At 40.2% G+C, this 19,366-nt stretch overlaps 1 protein-coding gene across 1 annotated transcript; it reads left to right on the top strand.

Annotated features, from left to right (window-relative positions):
* The first annotated feature begins 513 nt into the window (after window positions 1-513).
* Window positions 514-19,366, top strand: hif1an (hypoxia inducible factor 1 subunit alpha inhibitor). The gene is made up of 7 exons (XM_048593044.1): window positions 514-597; window positions 8,978-9,126; window positions 11,330-11,475; window positions 14,370-14,476; window positions 16,278-16,341; window positions 17,011-17,121; window positions 18,781-19,366. Exons 2-7 carry the CDS (start codon window positions 9,027-9,029, stop codon window positions 18,823-18,825), a joined length of 573 nt encoding a protein of 190 aa, XP_048449001.1. The 5' UTR covers window positions 514-597; window positions 8,978-9,026; the 3' UTR covers window positions 18,826-19,366.

Genomic DNA, 19,366 nt, shown 5'->3' with positions numbered 1-19,366 from the left:
GAGAGAGAAGGAAGGAGTATTGGAGTGAAGTTGTAGTTGTGCAGGAGGGAGGCTGTGAGACGGGAACTGAATGTATATTTGAACACTGAAACTGAGTAAGCCAGACATAACACACCTTTCCCTTCTTCATCCCCCCCACAAAAAAAAACTTCAGGAACATCCAGACTAAAAGTCAACTAATGAAAGCCCTCACTTTCATTTTGACCTCTGCAAGGCCATTTTGGAGTGTTTGCCACCAGAGGTAGATGTAGGAGCAGAAGTAGGCCATTCAGCCTATTGAGTCTTCTATGCCATTCAGTGAGGTCATTGCTGATCTGATAATCCTCAGCTCCACTTTCCTGTGTTGCCTGTTTCGAGAGACAACAGTATATACATAGATGAAAATACAGCAGTCACACTTAGAGCTCTGTAAAACTCAATTAATTTATTGCACACTTAAACAAATAACACATGCTTTTAACTACTAGGGGTATTTCAATCACTGTCTTTTACCACTCTAGGTTCTGTAGCTAACCCCTGAATATTATTACTTGGGCGAATTGGCAGCTGGCCAGGCTGGAACTTCTCTCGATGTCTTCAATATACCTCCTGACATAGGTTAGCTCTTGCAGTGTTATTCTTTGAAGCCCTGCTGAAAATCAGGGGTCTCTTGGGCTGCTTTATACACAGGTCTCCGTGCCAAGCGCATGACTCATTTAGAATTATCAGTGCATGTGACCAATCCAAATGTTTCATCGTTATTTGATAGAGACAGCAGTTACTGATTTCCTGCAATCTTAGCTCTTAGCAGACCTGAATGATTCAGCGTAATTCCATTCGCATAACAGTCCATTGTAAAGCTTCTTATCAGTTCTTGTTAATCTATAGCCTTATCCAACACTTGCCTTTTTCCCATAACCCTTTATCCCTTTACTGATTAAAAATCTACCTATCTTGACCTTGAATATACTCAATGATCCAACCTCTAAAGCCCTTTGCGATAAAGAATTACACAGATTCAATCACCCCTGAAAGAAGAAATTCTTGTAGGAGCAAATAACTGCAGATGCTGTAGTGAATCTGTACTGAAAACAACAAATGCTGGAGATCACCGCAGGTCAGACAGCATCTGTGGAGACAGCAAGCTAATGTTACAAGTCCTCATCTCTCTCTTAAAAGGGCGACCCCTTATTCTGAGATTGTGCCTTCAGGTCGTAGGCTCGCCCACAAGGGGGAACAGCCTTTTTGCATCTAACCTCTCAAGTCCTCTAAGAATCTTGTATGTTTCAATGAGGTCACCACTTAGACTCCTAAACCCCAATGTGTACAAGTTCAACCTATTCACCCTGTCGTCATAAGACAGTTCCTCCATTACTGAGATTAGTCTAGTGAACCTTCTCTGCACTGCCTTACCAAGACTTCCCTGTTTTAATGTTCTGTACCCTTTGAAATGGAGAAACAAGGTCAGTGTTACTTAAACCTAACTCCTTAGCTCAGCCCCAGTTCCCTTCTCTAATGATCAAGACTGGGGATTTAATCTGCTTCTTCCTTGCTCTGTTTCTTAACTAAAAAGGGAGAACAAGGTTTTATTAGTAAGCTCTTTGACTCAGTTTTAGTGGTTATTTTTTATTAATTACTTGTTTACTTAATTTATTGCACTGTAATTTTTTAAATGTATGTTTACCGTTATGCCAAACCTTATCTTTCTGAAATTTGCTTACTCTTGCACAAACACACATGCACATACACGATTGAAATGAGGCATGCCAAGTGAAAAGATTCGGCAAGTTTAGATTAGAGGCTTTCAAAAAGAAACTAGATAAGTACAAAATGAGAGAGAAGTTGGAATAGCTGAGTTACTGCTGCAAAGAACCAATATGGATAAGATGAGCTGAATGGCCACATGCTGTGCAGTTACTGTTCCGTGCTTCTACATGAGGGTAGGAGAATAAAAAGATAGGGTAAAAGGCTGAGATGCAATAGATAGAATGGGAGGAGACATATGTGGAACGTTGCAGTTGGCTCAGTTGAACGATCCCTATTCTGTGTGTTCTGTGTAGTTCAGAACAGCAAATTTCCTTGAAAGAAATACTAGGGGCCTTGCATTTAAGGTTAGGGGGAAAGTTCAAAGGAGATGTGAGGGGCAATTTTTTTACACAGAGAATAGTAGGAGTCTGGAACGCACTGCCATGGGTGGGGGTGGAAACAGATACAATAGGGGCGTTTAAGGGGCTTTTAGATAAGCACATGAATATGTAAGGAATGGAGGGATATGGACCAATGGCAGGTAGAAGGGATTAGTTTAATTTGATGTCATCTTTGGCACAACATTATGGGCTGAAGGGCCTGTTCCTGAGCTGTACAGTTCTGTGTTCTAAACACAAATTTAACTTGTTTAGTTTTTTTTAAATTTCATCTCACACAATGTTAATCCTGAGCTACTTGCAAGCAAGATCTTTATTTCACATTTTTGCATTCACATCTTGTAATTAGCAGCTTCATTTAGTCAAGATAACTTTAACACAAGTGAAATGAATTAATACATTAAAAACTAAATCCACAAAACATGGATCAGCAGACTTTTGAAGTACCCAGTACGCCTGGATTCAACGCATCACCCTCCGCCATTTCCACCACCTGCAATCTGACCCCACTACCAAAGACATTTTTCCCTCACCACTCTTATCTGCTTTCCAGAGGGACCGCTCTCTCCGTGACTCCCTCGTCCACTCCACACTCTTCACTAGCCCCCCCACCCCAGCACTTTTCCCTGCAACCGCAGGAAGTGCTACACCTGCCCTTACATCTCCCCCCACACCCCCATCCCAGGCCCCAAGAAAACCTTCCACATTAAACAGATGTTCACCTGCACATCTGCTAATGTGGTATATTGTATCCACCGTTCCCGATGTGGCCTCCTCTACGTCGGGGAAACCAAGCGGAAGCTTGGAGACCGCTTTGTGGAACACCTACGCTTGGTTTGTGACAAATGACTGCACCTCCCAGTTGCAAACCACTTCAACTCCCCCTCCCACTCCTTGGACGACATGTCCATCCTGGGCCTCCTCCATTGCCACAACGATGCCACCCGAAGGCTGCAGGAACAGCACCTCATATTTCGCTTGGGAACCCTGCAGCCCAATGGTCTCAATGTGGACTTCACAAGCTTCAAAATCTCCCCACCCCCGACCTCATCCCAAGACCAGCCCAGCTCGTCCCCGCCTCCTTGACCTGTCCGTCTTTTCTCCCACCTATCCGATCCTCCCACCTCACTGACCAACCCCCACCCACTTCCTACCAATAAGCCTCATCCCCACCTCCTTGACCTGTCCGTCTTCTCACAACTAACCAACTCCCTCCCAACTCCCTACCTACACTCACCTTTACCGGCTCCATCTCCGCCTCCTTGACCTGTCCATCTTCTCTCCACCTATCTGCTCCTTTATCCACCTTCCACCATCGCCTCCCCCTCTCTCTATTTATTTCAGAGCCCGCTTCTCCTCCCCCATTTCTGAAGAAGGGTCCAGACCCGAAACGTCAGCTTTCCTGCTCCTCTGATGCTGCCTGACCTGCTGTGTTCATCCAGCTCTACACCTTGTTATCTCAGACTCCAGCATCGGCAGTTCCTACTATCTCTGGGATAAAGAAGATATGTGATTTAAAAATATGCATGAAGTTTAGTTTTAACTCTTAATACTTAAAATTAGTGCCCAACAACAAGGTGTCCAATTGATGCAGTTTCCTTACTTGGTACAAAATTTCATCAGCCATACAATCTGTTAACTATTTCTTATTGTATGTAGCTACCCATTTTGGGCAGCACCCGAGGTGACTTACGTTTTGGAAGCTGCTCAGTGTTCCCATCTCAAACCGGAAAAACCTGCTCCCTGACTGCCGTGTGTAGTTTTGCATCTCCCATTGAATATAGACAAACAGGTGGCTGGAAGAACAGAGCAGGGTAATACCTGAAAAGTTGACTGCTCCTTTCCTCCAGATGCTGCCTGGCCTGCTCTGTTCTTCCAGACACTGGTTTGTCTACCTTGGATTCCAGCATCTGCAGTTTTTTGTCGCTTATCTCCCATTGTTTGGTCATTCTAGTTCCCTCTCCTAACTGGCAAAAGTATTTAAAACCTAATTGTTATCCAGGCACTAGCCTGATTTCCATGGCTATCACATTTAATCATTATCTAGTTTTTTTCCTCATTGTCCTTTCTAAGAATGTTGACATAATTTGTGGGATGATTTCCCCCGCAAATGTTTCTTTGTGCATTCTTGGTGCTGACTCTACATTTCTGGAGCATTAGTCTTTGTCTTGTTGAATTCTGTGATTCAAGCATGATGTGAGCACTCCTGTAAGCAGCCTTTCCTTGATGTCCTTTGCATTTAAAACCACATTCCTGCCATCCCTTTCCAGCAACGGCAAACACTAGTCATGCCTGTTACTGTAACTTGCAGTTTCACCCTCTCTAGGAAAACTCATCAGAAGTAATTGCAATGCTGTAGAGATTCTGGAGAAAATTCTGAAATAGCTTGGTCGTCCTGTGCTAACAGTGAGAGTCTGAGTACCTTCAAAGTACCAGGAGTACTCCAGTGCAGAGTATGATCGTGGACTTGTGTCACTGGACCATGAGTGTAAATCCTATGCCACAATTTGAAAGCTTAAAATAACTTTTGAAAATCTGGAAACAAGAAGGCTACCATTCAAAGTGACTATGAGGCACGTGAAAAAGTAATCTATCCTTTTAATGACTTAATTGTAACTCAAGTCCCACATCAATATAGTAAACTGTTATCTGCCGTCCGAAACGGCTGACAAAGCCACTGAGTCAGGCAATTATGGATGAAAAATAAATGTCAGCCTTGGCTGTATCTCACAAAACAAAGAATGTGGGGATCTTGGGCTGGGGGAGAACTATGTAGAGAATTGTAGATTTATGAAAATAGTTCCAGGGATGAGAACTTCAGTTATGATGATAAGTTGGAACTTATAAGTTTTCCTTGAAGATGAACAAGTTAAGAGGAGATTTGATAGAAGTTTTCAAAATCATGAGTGGTTTGCACATAGTAGATGGGGGCAAATCTCTTCATGCTTGTAAAAGGATTGAGAGCGAAAGGACACAGATTTAAAGAAATTTGCAAAGGAAGCAAATGCAAACTGAGAAAAAAAGTTTATACAGCAATTTGTCAAGATTTGGAATGCACAGCCTGGAAGTGTGTTGGAGGCAGATTTAGTTGGGACATTCTAGTATGTGCAGGGTTACAGGACACCGAGTGCTCATTCGGAGAGCTCATGTAGACACGATGGGCTGAATGGCCTTCTGCACAATAGCAATTTTCTGATTCTCAGTGCAGCTCACCCAAAACAGACAAAGAATGTTAAATTACACTCCACGGCAGCCGAGAAGGCTTAGCAGCTGACATGGACGACTACAGTTTATATGAAAGTCTTTTCTGCCAGGAGCATTGAAAGAGCTCCAATTCAGGCCTTGCAATACAGGGAAGCTCATTTCTCAAGTGAAGAGTTTCACTCGGAGCTTGACAGTGAGTAATCTCTCATCATCCCCATGTTCCTGTGATTTAATTGTCCATCACTGGCAAAGCAAAGAATTATTTGCCAACTTTATTGCCTGACTTAGTGGTCTTTTCAGCTACTTCAGAGGGCAGTTAACAATGCACCACATGATGTGGGACTGGAATTACAAATAAGTCATCAAACAATCTCTAATGACTTTTTCCCCCATAGTCTGACAGCTTTGCAGTTATTTGGACTGAATCAGTAACTTTGTTTCCAAATTTTTAAAACTGATTTCAAGTTCTCAAACTGCAGTAATGCTATTTGCATAATGCTGGATTATGTTGAGTGACATAGCAAATCCACCTCTGTATCTAGCACTGGAATTTTGTGGTTGATTGGATTTGGGGAGCCTGGCAAAAATAGAAACCTAGTGATGATGAAAATAAAGGCAGAGGTGGACAATATTGCAGAGGTAAGAAGTCCCTCGCATTGGGGAATTTGAAGCTTGGCTTAGTTTTGGACACCATTTCAGGTGGGGTTGATGGGAAACTGATATCAAACAATAGCAAGAGTCAGGCGCAAAGACAAGTGAAACACGTGCATGCGTACATTTCCTTTCATGAACGTGAATCACAAAGCAATTTATATCCATTAAAGTTTGGTTGAATGTACTTTTGTAATATAAGAAATGCAGCAGCTAATGTTACCTCAAACAACAATGAGATAATGACCAGGTAATGTCTTTCTAATGATGTTGATTGAAAGATAAGTATTGATCAGCACACCATGGAGATGAAATTTAGGGATAAGCAAGCAACAAGTTGATGCCGACTGGACAGAATGTCCTTGGTGTTGCTTAGGACTGGCATGGTTTACATAAATGCTTGACAATTTATGCCTAATCCTAGAGATGTGTTTCATTGTGCTCAGTACAGAAAGCAACAGTGATTTCCCTACACTGTTAGCTTGAACATAACACTGAGTTACAATGCCTCTTCTGGGTCTTTTTATGAACTTCTTTATAGTCCTGGACCAGTTCTACTTTGCTAATTCAGATTTCTATCAGGAATCTTATTCAGATAACCTTTACCTTGAAAGATAAAAGCAATAATTGTCAAATAACTTTCTGGGTACAATCCTTCTCCACAGAGTAATGCCTGACTTTTCTTCTTCTGTACCTTAATTAGAGCTTATTATAATGTATTAATGTGGTGCCTTTAACACGGTAAAATGCCCCAAGGTGCTTCACAGAAATATTACCTAGCAAAATTTGATAGTAAGCCATGTAAAAGGGATACTTGGACAGATGCTTGCCAGATATAAAGGAGGAAAAAATTAAATAGGCTGGAGTTATTTCTTTAGGAAAGAGGAGATTGAGAGGTGGCCTGATAGAAGTCTTTAAAATTATGAATGGATTTGATAGGCTAGACGTAGGAATGACTTTTCACTAACTGGGGAGTCTAAAACTTTGGGCCATAGGAATAAGATAGTCATTGTAAAGCCAGTAAGGAATTAAGAAGAAGCTGTTTTACACAGACCGATTATGATCAAATTTGCTCCTGTAAAGTGCATGGAGATGTTAAAAGGCGCTCTATAAGTGTTGCATGTTATTGAAGTAAGAGCAATTGAGGTGAATGTCATCAATACCTTTAAGGGGAATCTAGTTGAATACATGAAGGAGAAAAGATTAGAAAGTTATGTTGACGTGTGATGAAGTAGTCCAAATGGAAGCTTGTCTGGGACCATAAAAACCTGTGCAGACAAGTTGGGTTGAATGGCCGGTTTCTGTGCTGTAAATAGTGTGTAAATCTATGTGAATATTTTGTGCATGAGATGCAGGATAAAATGTCTTCATGAGTGGGTGGGGTCAAAAATGACAGTGAGAGAGAAAATACAGTCTGCAACTTAGTCTCAGGTGTCCATTTTGATTTAGGGGGAGGTGATTGACTGGTGATATTACCATTAGACTATTAATCCAGAGACCCAGGTTCAAATCCTGAAATGGCAGTTGGTGGAATCTGAATTTAATAAAAGTCTGTGATTAAGAGTCTAATGACGACCATGGAGCCATTGCCGATTATCGGAAAACCCATCTGGTTCACCAGTGTCGTTTAGGGGAGGAAATCTGCCACCCTTACCTGGTCTGGCCTACATGTGACTCCAGACCCACAGCAATGTGGTTGACACTGAACTGCCCTCTGGGCAAATTAAGGATGGGCAATAAATACAGGCCTGGCCAGCAACCTCCATGTCCTGTGAATGATTGAAAAAAAATGTACATTTATTCCCTTGCCTTATTTTCCTTTAGAGCTCTTGTAGCACATCCTAGGTTACAGTAGAGTCATAGAGTTGTACAGTATGGAAACAGACCCTTCAGTACAACTCATCCATGCTGACCAGATATTCTAAGTTAATCTAGTCTCACTTGCCAGCATTTGGCCTATAACCCACTAAATCCTTCCGATTTATATACCCATTCAGATGCCTTATAAATGTTGTAATTGTACCAGCCTCCACCATCTCCTCTGTCAGCTCATTCCAAATGCATACGACCCTCTGCACGAAAATGTCATCCCTTAGGTCCCTTTTCAATCTTTCTCCTTCCAACTTAAAACTATCTTCTCTAGTTTTGGATTCCCCTACCCTGGGACAAAAACCTGACTATTCATCCTATCCATGCCCCTCATGATTTTATAAATTTCTACAAGGTCACCGCTCAGCCTCTGACTGCCCAGAGAAAATAGCCCCAGCCTATTCAGCCTCTCCCTATAGCTCAAACTCTCCAACCCTGGCAACATCCTTGTAAATCTTTTCTGCACTCTTTCAAGTTTCACAATACCTTTCCAATAGCAGGAAGATCAGATTTGAACACAGTATTCCAATAGTGTCCTAACCAATGTCCTATACAGTCACAACATGACCTCACAACTTCTATACTCAGTGCACTGACCAATAAAGGCAACCGTTTCAAATGCCTGCTTCACTACCCGGTCTACCTGCAATTTCACTTTCAAGGAACTATGAACCTGCACCGAAGGTATCTTTGTTTGGCAACATTGCCCAGGACCTTATCATTAAGTGTGTAAGTCCTGTCCTGACTTGCCCTGCCAAAATGGAGCACCTTACATTTACCTAAATTAAACACCATCTGCCATTCTTTGGCGCATTTGCCCATCTGAACAAAGTCCCATTGTAGACTGAGTTAACCTTCTTTGCTGTCCACTACACCCCAAATTTTGGTGTCATCTGCAAGCTTACTAACCATACCTCCTATATTCACCTCCAAATCACTTATGTAGATGATGAAAAGCAGTGGACCCAGTACAGATCCTTGTGGCACACCGCTGGTCACAGGCCTCCAGTCCGAAAAGCAACTGTCCACCACCACCTTCTGTCTCCTACTTTAGAGCCGATCTTGTATCCAAGTGGCTAGCTCTCCCTGTATTCCACATGATCTAACCTTCCCCCTCCACTTAATTGCAGGTATTACTTACAACAAACGCTGAATGACACAGTAGGGAAGAAAATTGTCATGGATTTCCTGGGTTTTAACTGGAACTGGATTAACAAGCAACAGACAAAGCGGAACTGGGGCCAGCTCACATCCAACCTGCTGCTTGTAGGAATGGAAGGTTGGTAGTCACTTTTTTTCCAGGATCATTTATACTTGTGTTCTATACTTTAACTTTTCAGATTCTTAAAACGTCTTCAATTTATTGACATGTCAGTCGTCCTAAGTAATAAAACTTCTCCACAATAATAAAATGTATCAGTTTAAAAACTATGAGGTTTAATACTTCTTTATTTCAGTGTTGCTGAAGAAGAAAAGATTTGCAGTCCACGATTTTTGTCTTGCAGTCATCAGAGCAAAACTCATCAAGACAAAACTAAAAGCCCTGTACTTTAATATGTATAGTATTCATAATAAACAAATTGATAATGCACATTGAAGTAAATAAATATGATAGCCTTTACAGAGAGGTGACTGCAAAATGATGAGGATTGGATTCTGAATATTGAGTGCTATATGATATGCAAGAAGAGTAAAAAGCTAGGCAAAAGAAGAAGAGGCAGTACTGTTACTCAAGGGTAACATTGATGCAGTAGTTCGAAATGACCTTGATCAGAAATCAGAATGTAGAATCTGTTTGGATGGAAGGGAGGAATAGTGAGAAAATAGTGAGTAAAAGGCATTAATGGGAGTGGTCTACTGGTCCCTGAACAATATCCACAATGTAGGGCAAAATATATAAGAATAAATATTTGGTCTTTGTGATAAAGGGGTGACAATAATCATGGGTGACTTTAATTACATATAAACTGATAAAATCAGATTGGCAGTAGTGACCTGGATTAAGAGTTCATAGAATGCTTTTGAGAGTTTCTTAAAGTAACACATTCTGGAACCACCCAGAGAGCAGGTTATATTGGACTTGGTATTGTGTAAGTGATAGAATTAATAATGATCACAGAGTAAAGGTAACCGTAAAGTGAATGCAGTAATAATTGATTGAATTTTATACCCAGTTTGAAGGGGAGAAGAGTGAGACTATGACTAATATTTTAAACCTGAATAAGTGCAACCATGAGTACATCAAAGTAAGCTAGCTGAAGTGAATTAGTATATTAGGCTAGGGGATTGAGCAATAGAGATGCAATGGCACATATTTAAAGAGATATTTCAGAATACACAGACAAAATATATTTTTACTATGAAGAATAATTCCAAAGGGAGGAGTCACATCTGAAGGTAACAAAAGAAGTTAGGGGAAGCATCCAACAAGTGAAAAGCATATGTTTATGCAAAGATGAGCAGCAGACCAGATAATTGATCAGCATATAAAGATTGGCAGAAAATTACTTAAAGATTAATTGCGGGAAGAAATTAAAGTACAAGGGAAAGCTAACTAGACATGCAAAAACAAATAGAATTCCTGCAGGTTTTTAAAGAGAACAATACGTGAAGTGAGTGCTAGTCCTCTAGAGAGTAAGCATAGGGAGTCTATAGTAGATAATAAGGAAGTAGCAGATGAAATGATAGAATATGTTGCCTCTGTCTTTACGGTGTAGATACAGAAAGCATTCTAGCAACACCTGTAAATCAGGAACTAGGAGGGAGAGAGGAACTTAATGAAATTCTAATCGTGAAGGAAATGGTACTAAAGAAACTGATGAAGCCGCAGACTGACAAGTTTCCGGGCCAGATGGACATCATCCTAGAGTCTTAAGAGAGGTTACTAATGAGGTAGTAGATGCGAAGGTGATAATTTTCCAAAATTCCCTAGAGTCAGGAAAGCTTCCATCAGACTAGAAAGTATGAAATAACAATTTCACCAGGAAGTACAATTAATGCTAACTCTTTTAATTCAAGTAGCTTACTTGAAATGATATTTTTTGTTTAAAATAAACATAAGGAGCAGACCAAACAACAACAGAACCTTTTTGAATTACCACTGCTTCCTCAAATGATGTAAAAAACTCTCAAACTACTCAATTTGATGCTGCAATGGGACAACTGTGAGGATCTTTCTAGAATGATAATTTTAAGTTGAAGTTTGAATGGCCTTTGCTCACCACTATTTATGTAATGATCGAAGTAAAGGGAAACTTTAATCCTTTTACATAACTTGAAGCAGTGGAATCCAAGAAAAAAGTTCCATTGTTGGTTGGTCTGCTGCTGATGTTTATTTTAAACAAAAAAAATCATTTGAAGTAAACTACTTGAATTAAAAGAGTTACCATCAATAGTTCTTCCTGGTGAAATTGGTGTAATTTCTTCTGACCACTTACTTAGATTGCTACTCCATTGCATTGTTTGTTTTTCCTTTCTTCCAGGGAATGTCACACCAGCACACTATGACGAACAGCAGAACTTTTTTGCACAAATTAAAGGTTACAAACGTTGTATTCTGTTCCCACCTGATCAGTTTGATTGTTTATATCCATACCCAGTCCATCACCCGTGTGATAGACAGAGCCAGGTAAGATATCCTTTAATCAATTATTCTATTGGAAGTAATTGCATGAAGTCGCCACCAAACTTCCCAAAGTAGTTGTTCTTATGTACATAGGAATATAAGGAGTAAGAGGCCATTTGGCCCGTTAAACATGCTGCTCCTCAGTGATATATTCTGAAGCATGGTGTCAGTATACCCAAGTACACAGAAGACACCAGTTCTATCATACCACCATCTTTGTCAACCCCTCAACTGTCTTTAAATTGTAAGTTCCTTGACTAGTCCTGAGAGCACAGAAATTCCCTACAAATAAGTATTGAGTAAATCAAAGATAGTAGGAACTGCAGATGCTGGAGAATCTGTGATAACAAGAAGACCCTTTCTGAAGAAGGTCTAGGCCCGAAACGTCAGCCTTCCTGCTCCTCTGATGCTGCTTGGCCTGCTGTGTTCATCCAGCTCTACACCTTGAGTAAATCAATGCCTTGTTTTCATGAAGATCCCACCTACTTAATCTCAGCCCTCACCTGAGGCATGGTGGCTGACTCCTGAAAGCCTGTCCACCATCTACAAGGCACCAGTCAGGAGTGTGATGGAATACTCCCCACTTGCCTGGATGGGTGCAGCCCCAACATCACTCAAGAAGCTTGCCACCATCCAGCACAGAGCAGACCCCTTGATTGGCACAACATCCACAAGTGTCCATTCCCTCCACCACCGATGCTCAGTAGCAGCAGTGTGTACTATCTACAAGATGCACGACAGGAATTCACCAAAGATCCTCAGACAGCACCTTCCAAACCCACGACCACTTCCATTTAGAAGGGCAAGGGCAGCAGACATATAGGAACACCACCACCTTCAAGTTCCCTTCCAAGCCACCCACCATCCTGACTTGGAAATATATCGCCATTCCCTCGCTGCCGCTGGGCCAAAATCCTGGAATTCCCTCCCTAATGGCATTGTGGGTCAACCCACAGCAGATGGACTGCAGCAGTTCAAGAGGGCAGCTCACCACCACCTTCTCAAGGGCAACTAAGGATGGGCAAGAAATGCTGGCCTAGCCAGCGATGCCCACATCCCACAAATAAATAGAAAAAAAATCTCACCACCATCTCCTCTGGGACAATGACGACATTACCTTTATTTCATCACAAAATCCATTTCCTAGCCACCATACCATCCCTCTTCCTGGCAGCTGCCTGAGAGTGAACTGATCTCTTCAGAACCTTGGTGTCATATCTGTCTCTGAGATGATTTTTCATAACATAGCTGTACCATCACCAAGACGGCCTAGTTCCACCTGCACAACATTACCCAAATTGCAACCCCCCCACCGCCAAAAACTTCATTTGCTGCTGAAACCAAATTCCAGGCATTTGTGAATTCTAAACTTGATTACTTCAACACACTCTGGGCCAGCTCAAATGTTCCATCCATGTAATATTGAGATAATTCAAATCTCTGTTCCTTATGTATGAACTCACATTAAGTTCTATTCACCCATCACCAATGCTCACTGATCACTGGTTAACCAGTACTTCAATTTTACTATTCTCATAGTTGTCTATAAATTCCTCCATGGCATGTACCCTCCCTATTGCTGTAATCTGCCCCAGCTCTACAAAACTCCAAAATATCTGCAATCCTCCAACTCTGGACTGTTGAACATATCCTATTTTAACAGTAGTGGGTGTCCCTGCCATGCCCAAGTCCATATCTCTGTAATTCTTTGTAATTCTCTTTCTTCCTTTAAAATAATCTTTAAGATCCACCTCTTTGGCCAAGTTTTTGGTCATCTACCTTAATATCATCCTATTATTCATAGATTTTGGAAAGGAATTGGATAAGCACTCAAAGAGAAGAAATTTGCAGCCTTTCACAGAGAAGTTCCAGAAGTGGGGCTTGCTGAATGTTCCTGTGATACAGGAGCAACCATAGACATGATGGGCCAAATAGCTTCTTGTTGTGCTGTAACCATTCTAATTCAGATTTTGTTTGACAACACTTCTGTGCCGTTCCTTCAGGAATTTGCTTATGTTAAAGACAGCGTATAAATAATAAGTTGATAGGAAGAGGACAATCTGAACTCCTTGCACTAAACAGCATATCATGGCTATCCCACACTTTTTTTCTAAAGATTTTCAACCAGATCCCCTGGTTGCACTCTAAATGCAGATAACCTACTTCTAGGCTACAAACAGTGCTGCTTTATTTTGATGTAACCTGTTTGATCATGAGAATGGCCAGGGAGCTCTTAGTATTCCTATCCCCTGTGCTTTCCTCAGCAGCAACAGTGAGGTGGAAAGTTTAGCTGATCTGCACTACACACCACTCTTTGAGAGACTAATGTTTCATAGAATGGTCAAAGTCAGATGGTATATCTGATCACATCAGAATGTTTCCTGAACAAGGAGATATCAAGAAAAGAAACAAAGCTATTTTATTTGGGCGAGACCAACTAAAGTCTGGTGCAACATTCAAATGTGTTGCTTGCCTCTATGACTGATGGTAGGTAATTACATTCATGCCTAGAGCCATACAGCACAGAAACAGACCCTTCGGTCCAACTAGTTCATGTTGTCCAAGTTTCCCAAACTAAAGTAATCCCACTTGCCTGTCTTTGGCCCATATCCCTCTAAACCTTTCCTACTCATGTACCCATCCAAATGCCTTTTGAATGTCCTAACTGTATCTGCATCTACCACTTCCTTTGGCAGTTCATTCTACACAGAAACCACTCTCTATGTGAAAAAGTTGCTCCTGAAGTCCCATTTAAATCTTTCTCCTCTCATCTTAAAAAATTGTCCCCTAGTTTTTTATTTTAATACACATAGAATACAAATATTCACGCATGCACATGGAACTGTCTTTTTAACCTTGGTGATTGAATTGGATTTCCTCCTTTATTCTCCATCTAGGTGGATTTTGAAAATCCAGATTATGAAAGGTTTCCTAATTTTAGGAATGTTGTAGGATATGAAACAGTGGTTGGACCTGGAGATGTATTGTACATCCCTATGTACTGGTAAGTAAGCATTAAACTTAACATACTTACAAACTATTGGAGCAAGTTTTCACTCAAAAAGAAATTCATTACTGGATGGTAGGTTAAGTTATTGGAAATTAAAGCAATATACAAATAACGATGTGTTCAGGCACAAATGGGAGGCAGAAACAGCACGTACTGAATCAAATCAAATCAAATCAAATCAAAAATTTGCTTCATGCATTGGTTAAGCTGTATTTGATACGGAAGACTTTACATTTTCCTTAAACAATGGTGGTAGGCGCAGTAAGGAAATCATGTGACATGGAAATCAGGTACACAGGGGCCTTTGGCATTTGTCCTGAAATTTAAAGAAAAAGTGTGTCATTTTCATTCTGTTTGCAATCCTGTGGTGAATTTCTTCATCAAGTGAATCTAAGCAGAATCACGTGATTTTAAAGTATAAAATCTACACCGGTTATAGTTAATCAGAATAATTTATTAGATTAATCAATGCATATAGTTTGATTATGTGACTATAAATGAACTAAACAAATCATAAAACATCAACCTGCCTACTATCTTACAATATGGTAACCAATTAGTGCATGGCAAGATTTAAATGAGGTAAATAGTTAATCTGATTTATTGATGTTGGTCAAGAGATAACCAGTGTACCAGGAGAAACTCCCTGCTTTCGTTCAAATGTTTCCACAGAGACCCTTGCATCCTAAAAAAACTGGGTGAAGCATCAGATGAAAGTCTTGTCTCAATGACTGTACTTCAGGCAGTGAAGCTTTCATTCAATACTGATTGATTTGTCAGATCAAATCATGTTCTGAACTTCTGGAAGAGACTCAGATTGGATTTGAAAACATTACTCAGCTTTCTGATGGTTGCTATTGTTCTGTTATTTTAATTTGCTCTTCTACTTGCAGGCTGTTACAGGAATTTTGATTTTTTTTTAATATATGCCATTTGAACTCTTTAAGTAACGCTCAGCAGTGATAGATTTCTGCCCCTCAAACATGGGCTGGGACTAGATAGAGCATTGTGGTCTGCAATGTATCAGGATGAAACACTGATTCCTTACTGGTGCTACTGATTCCTTAACTGGTACTGCCACAGCTACTACTGCTAATAGCATCAGAGCTGAAACACATATTATGGCAGGAGTAATATACTCTTGTACAATAAAAACCTTTTTGCTTCAATTTCTGGCGAATTATATACCTGTAGTGATGACATCAGTTTCCATAATTCCCTTGCTTCCTTAAGGTCCCTTGCAAGATCTTCAACAGATGCTCTGTACCCAAGAATTTTGGTTGTGTGACTTTGCTGTATTAAAGATTAGATGCATTCACATCTAGAATTATTTTTTAAAGAGTAAATTCTCTCAAATTTATAATGTGCCTACTATGGAAGTGAGGAGCACACTAAGCCAAGGATCTGCCTAGACAGATTTGGCAGCGATCACAAGAGGAGAGTAAAATTCTACCCAGCAGTGGCCGCCTAAAGAGTGGGAATGCCCCCTTGTATTCCTGCCCCTTCCCCAGCCTGTGGAGATTGGTGAAATCTCCAGCACTTCTGCATATCAGACAAGATAATGAATCAGACTCAGTCTGGAGTCCAGCTGTGATCGTGTTACTACCTGGCAACTTGACCTCCAAAAATAGATCACAATGACGCCTTCCAAACATGGTTTTATGCAACACTGGGTGAGAACGAATGGGCAGCTAATAACAATGATTTATTAAATTCTAACAACATGTTGTTGCTGGTAATCCTTAATATTGTTCTAGATCAGTGCCACCATTGTAATAATTTAAATTAATTACAGGTGGCATCATATTGAATCATTGCTTAATGGAGGAATCACTATTACTGTCAACTTCTGGTACAAGGTAAGTGTAGCAAGAGACAAATTTATGTTCTTATATTCAGCCATTTCAAGTCAAGTTCTTGAATATGTTGTCCTGTTCGAAATCTTTGCCAACATTTCCAGGAATTCCTTCAGTCAGGTTCTACTCCATACCAAATTAGCACATTTCAAAGTCACTGTGCCCTCCTCACCTTTCTCAGTCTGGCTGCAGCCTTTGACAAGGATGACCACACCATCCTTGTCCCAATGCCTCCCTGTTGTTGTCCAGCTTGTTGGGAATGCTGTCAGCTGGACCAATTGCATTGAAGAGACTGTATAAATATACATTGTATTGTTCAAACAAAAATACCAGTTTAAAACTGCCACATCATGTTTTTTTTTAATGCAATGTAGAAGAGCAGTAGTCCCTGTTGTCCGACAACTGAAACCAAAATCTGTTGCGCATTGAATGGTGTAAGCCATTCAAATGTTCTGTTTGTAAACATAATGTATCAGTGAAAAAAATTATTTTCATTAGGAGATAAGGTATGAGTCAGGTTCTTCTAACATGTCATGCTGTTAAATCAACACAAATGCAGTGTACATGTAATATTTGAACTTTGAAGGACTTCCGATGTTGACAGGTTAAATCGATTTTCAAACAACAGTGCAGTGGAGCAAAGCTGCTACTAATGTTTCTGTTTATTTTAAGGGTGCACCAACTCCAAAGAGGATTGAGTATCCATTGAAATCCCATCAGAAGGTCGCAATTATGAGGAATATAGAAAAAATGCTGGGAGAAGCTCTAGGAGAGCCACAAGAGGTAAACGTTCAGCTGCTCCATGTTTATTCTTAATAATTCAATGCAAACTAGCAGCAGGCAGCATGAAACACAGTTAACATAGGGATACAATGCAACCAAGCAGACCTACCTGGTTTATAGCCTTTAGTAACAAAATTCTTCTTTAACAGAAACCATTTATTGGTTTTATTCATCCTCAGGATGTGGGAGTCACTGGCAAGGCCAGCATTATTATCCATATCTAATTTTCCTTGAAGATATAGTGGTTGAGCAGTCTTCTTGAGTAGGGCATTTCAGAGAGCAGGTAAAAGTCAACTGAAGCCAAAATATATAGACCTCACAAACTAAAGACAACAGATTTCCTTACCTAAAAGACATTGGTGAACTGAGTAGATTTTTCCATCAATCATTACCATTACAGATGTCTTTAAATTCCAGACTTATTTTCTGAGCTAAATTTCAATTTCCCAGTTAATGTTGTAGGATTTGAAGTCTTGTTAGTCCAATCCTCTGGACTACAACACCCATTTATGATTAATGCAATAAAACACCCCAAGCTGCTTCATGGGCCCATTACAAAAAAAAAGTGACACCAAGTCACATGTGATATTAAATCAAATGATCTCATATAACTGCTCTTTCTGATTTATTTTGTCTATTACAATTTTTAACTCCGGAGGTATCATGTGGTTATGGGTCTTAGCCATTTGCTGAAAATTCTCTACATAAAACAGCTGCAGTAACCTTTACCTGCTTGGTGAGCAAAGCAAAAAGAAACTTGTGTTTACTGAAATACGTAGAAAAAGTGACAACTTCTGAATGATATTTTTCAGCATGCTCTCAAACAGGGCCTTGATTCAACATTTTCATTTAAAAAATAGCACCTGTGACCTGTGGAAGAACAATTAAAGCGTAAAAAGAGATTAGATGTAGAATGTAGCTAATGCTTAGAATTAGAGGTTGGAATGATGGGAAAATAGGTCAAGTAAGATATATGTGACAAATTGTTGCAAGACTGCAGAAAGCTTAGATCATGTTGTGCAATGTTGACCAGAAGTTTAAGACACATTCTGCTTAAAAATAACGAATCAACAACCAAAAGGTGTGAAATCGTGATATATGACCTGTGTTATGGGGATGTTGTAAATTGTTACGTGCTTGTTCACATGCAATGCCTGTGTCACAATCTATAACGGTGTGTATAAGTATTGCCTTGTTTTTGTCCTCATCGGAGACCACAGATCTGACCTTTTGTCAGCATTGGCTTCCTGTGATATCACGAATAAAGCCTCTTTGCCTCGAAGTCTGAACGTGTAATGTGTGATTAAGTTAGTTTCCTTGACAGCGTCACTCCCTCAGTACTATGTAGAGTTTCAGGCTCAGTATGTTCTGAAATGCTGGAGTGGAGCTTGAGCCCTGATTTTCTGACCTGGGTGACAATGTTCCCAACTGAGTGAAAAAGACACTCAAACAAGTGTAGAATAGTACTACATAAATCAATGACAGAACAAGAAATATGCATCCCCATCACTCTCATAATAAGAATTGGAAAACAGACTATCTGAAGTTATTGTGCAGATGTGCTTATAAACATACTTTATACAAGCACCCTAGCATAATCCACAGGTTCCCATTTATTTGGGTGGTATCCTAATTCCTATTTATTTTCTTCCTGGATAGGTTGGGCCATTATTAAACATGATGATAAAAGGCCGATATGATTAACTATCATCCTGTCAACTGTTCAGCAACACTTTCTTGGAGGAAATGGCACCGGACTGAGCATATTGTATACAAGCATTACACGCCTGGACTGAATGCAGATGCAGGAAATTCTTCCTCTTGTTCAAAGTTGGCTGCCATTGATTGTTGAAATGAATTTTTATATCCACCATCTGTGTGCCTGTCAGACAGAAGATTCTGCCAACTGAAGTCTGATATCAATTGATTGGCACATTGCCCTAGATACGTTATAGCACTGAGTGTGTATGTAGACCACATTCCACCAATTTATATGGTTTTAAGTTTCTTTTTGAAACAGAAACAAAACTGAGCGCTTTGTGCCGATTCTGTTGGAATGGTGGTATTGGGCTAAATGCTGTTGGTTTCTTTGCATGACTCTGAAACAAGAGAAGGCTCCTCCATAGTTGAGCTTATAAATTGGCTACTTTTGATTTTAATAGCTCATAATTTATGATCAATTCCTGTGACTTACACTCATGTCTTAGAATACTTGGTTTGAAATATTAAAAAGTGGCAGAGGCAT

The sequence above is a fragment of the Rhincodon typus genome, unplaced genomic scaffold (genome assembly GCF_021869965.1).
Source record: "Rhincodon typus isolate 14 unplaced genomic scaffold, sRhiTyp1.1 hic_rhity00002255, whole genome shotgun sequence".
In the NCBI taxonomy this organism is placed as follows: domain Eukaryota; kingdom Metazoa; phylum Chordata; class Chondrichthyes; order Orectolobiformes; family Rhincodontidae; genus Rhincodon; species Rhincodon typus.
Note: the sequence above shows the minus strand (reverse complement) of the source record. Positions and strands in the feature narration are given on the sequence as shown.

Bases quoted from the DNA above. Each gene is read 5' to 3' on its own strand.
- hif1an (XM_048593044.1), top strand. From the start codon at position 9,027: ATGGATTTCCTGGGTTTTAACTGGAACTGGATTAACAAGCAACAGACA. The intron at 14,477-16,277 runs GTAAGTAAGCAT...AATTAATTACAG, and splicing joins TTGTACATCCCTATGTACTG to GTGGCATCATATTGAATCAT. The intron at 16,342-17,010 runs GTAAGTGTAGCA...GTTTATTTTAAG, and splicing joins CTGTCAACTTCTGGTACAAG to GGTGCACCAACTCCAAAGAG.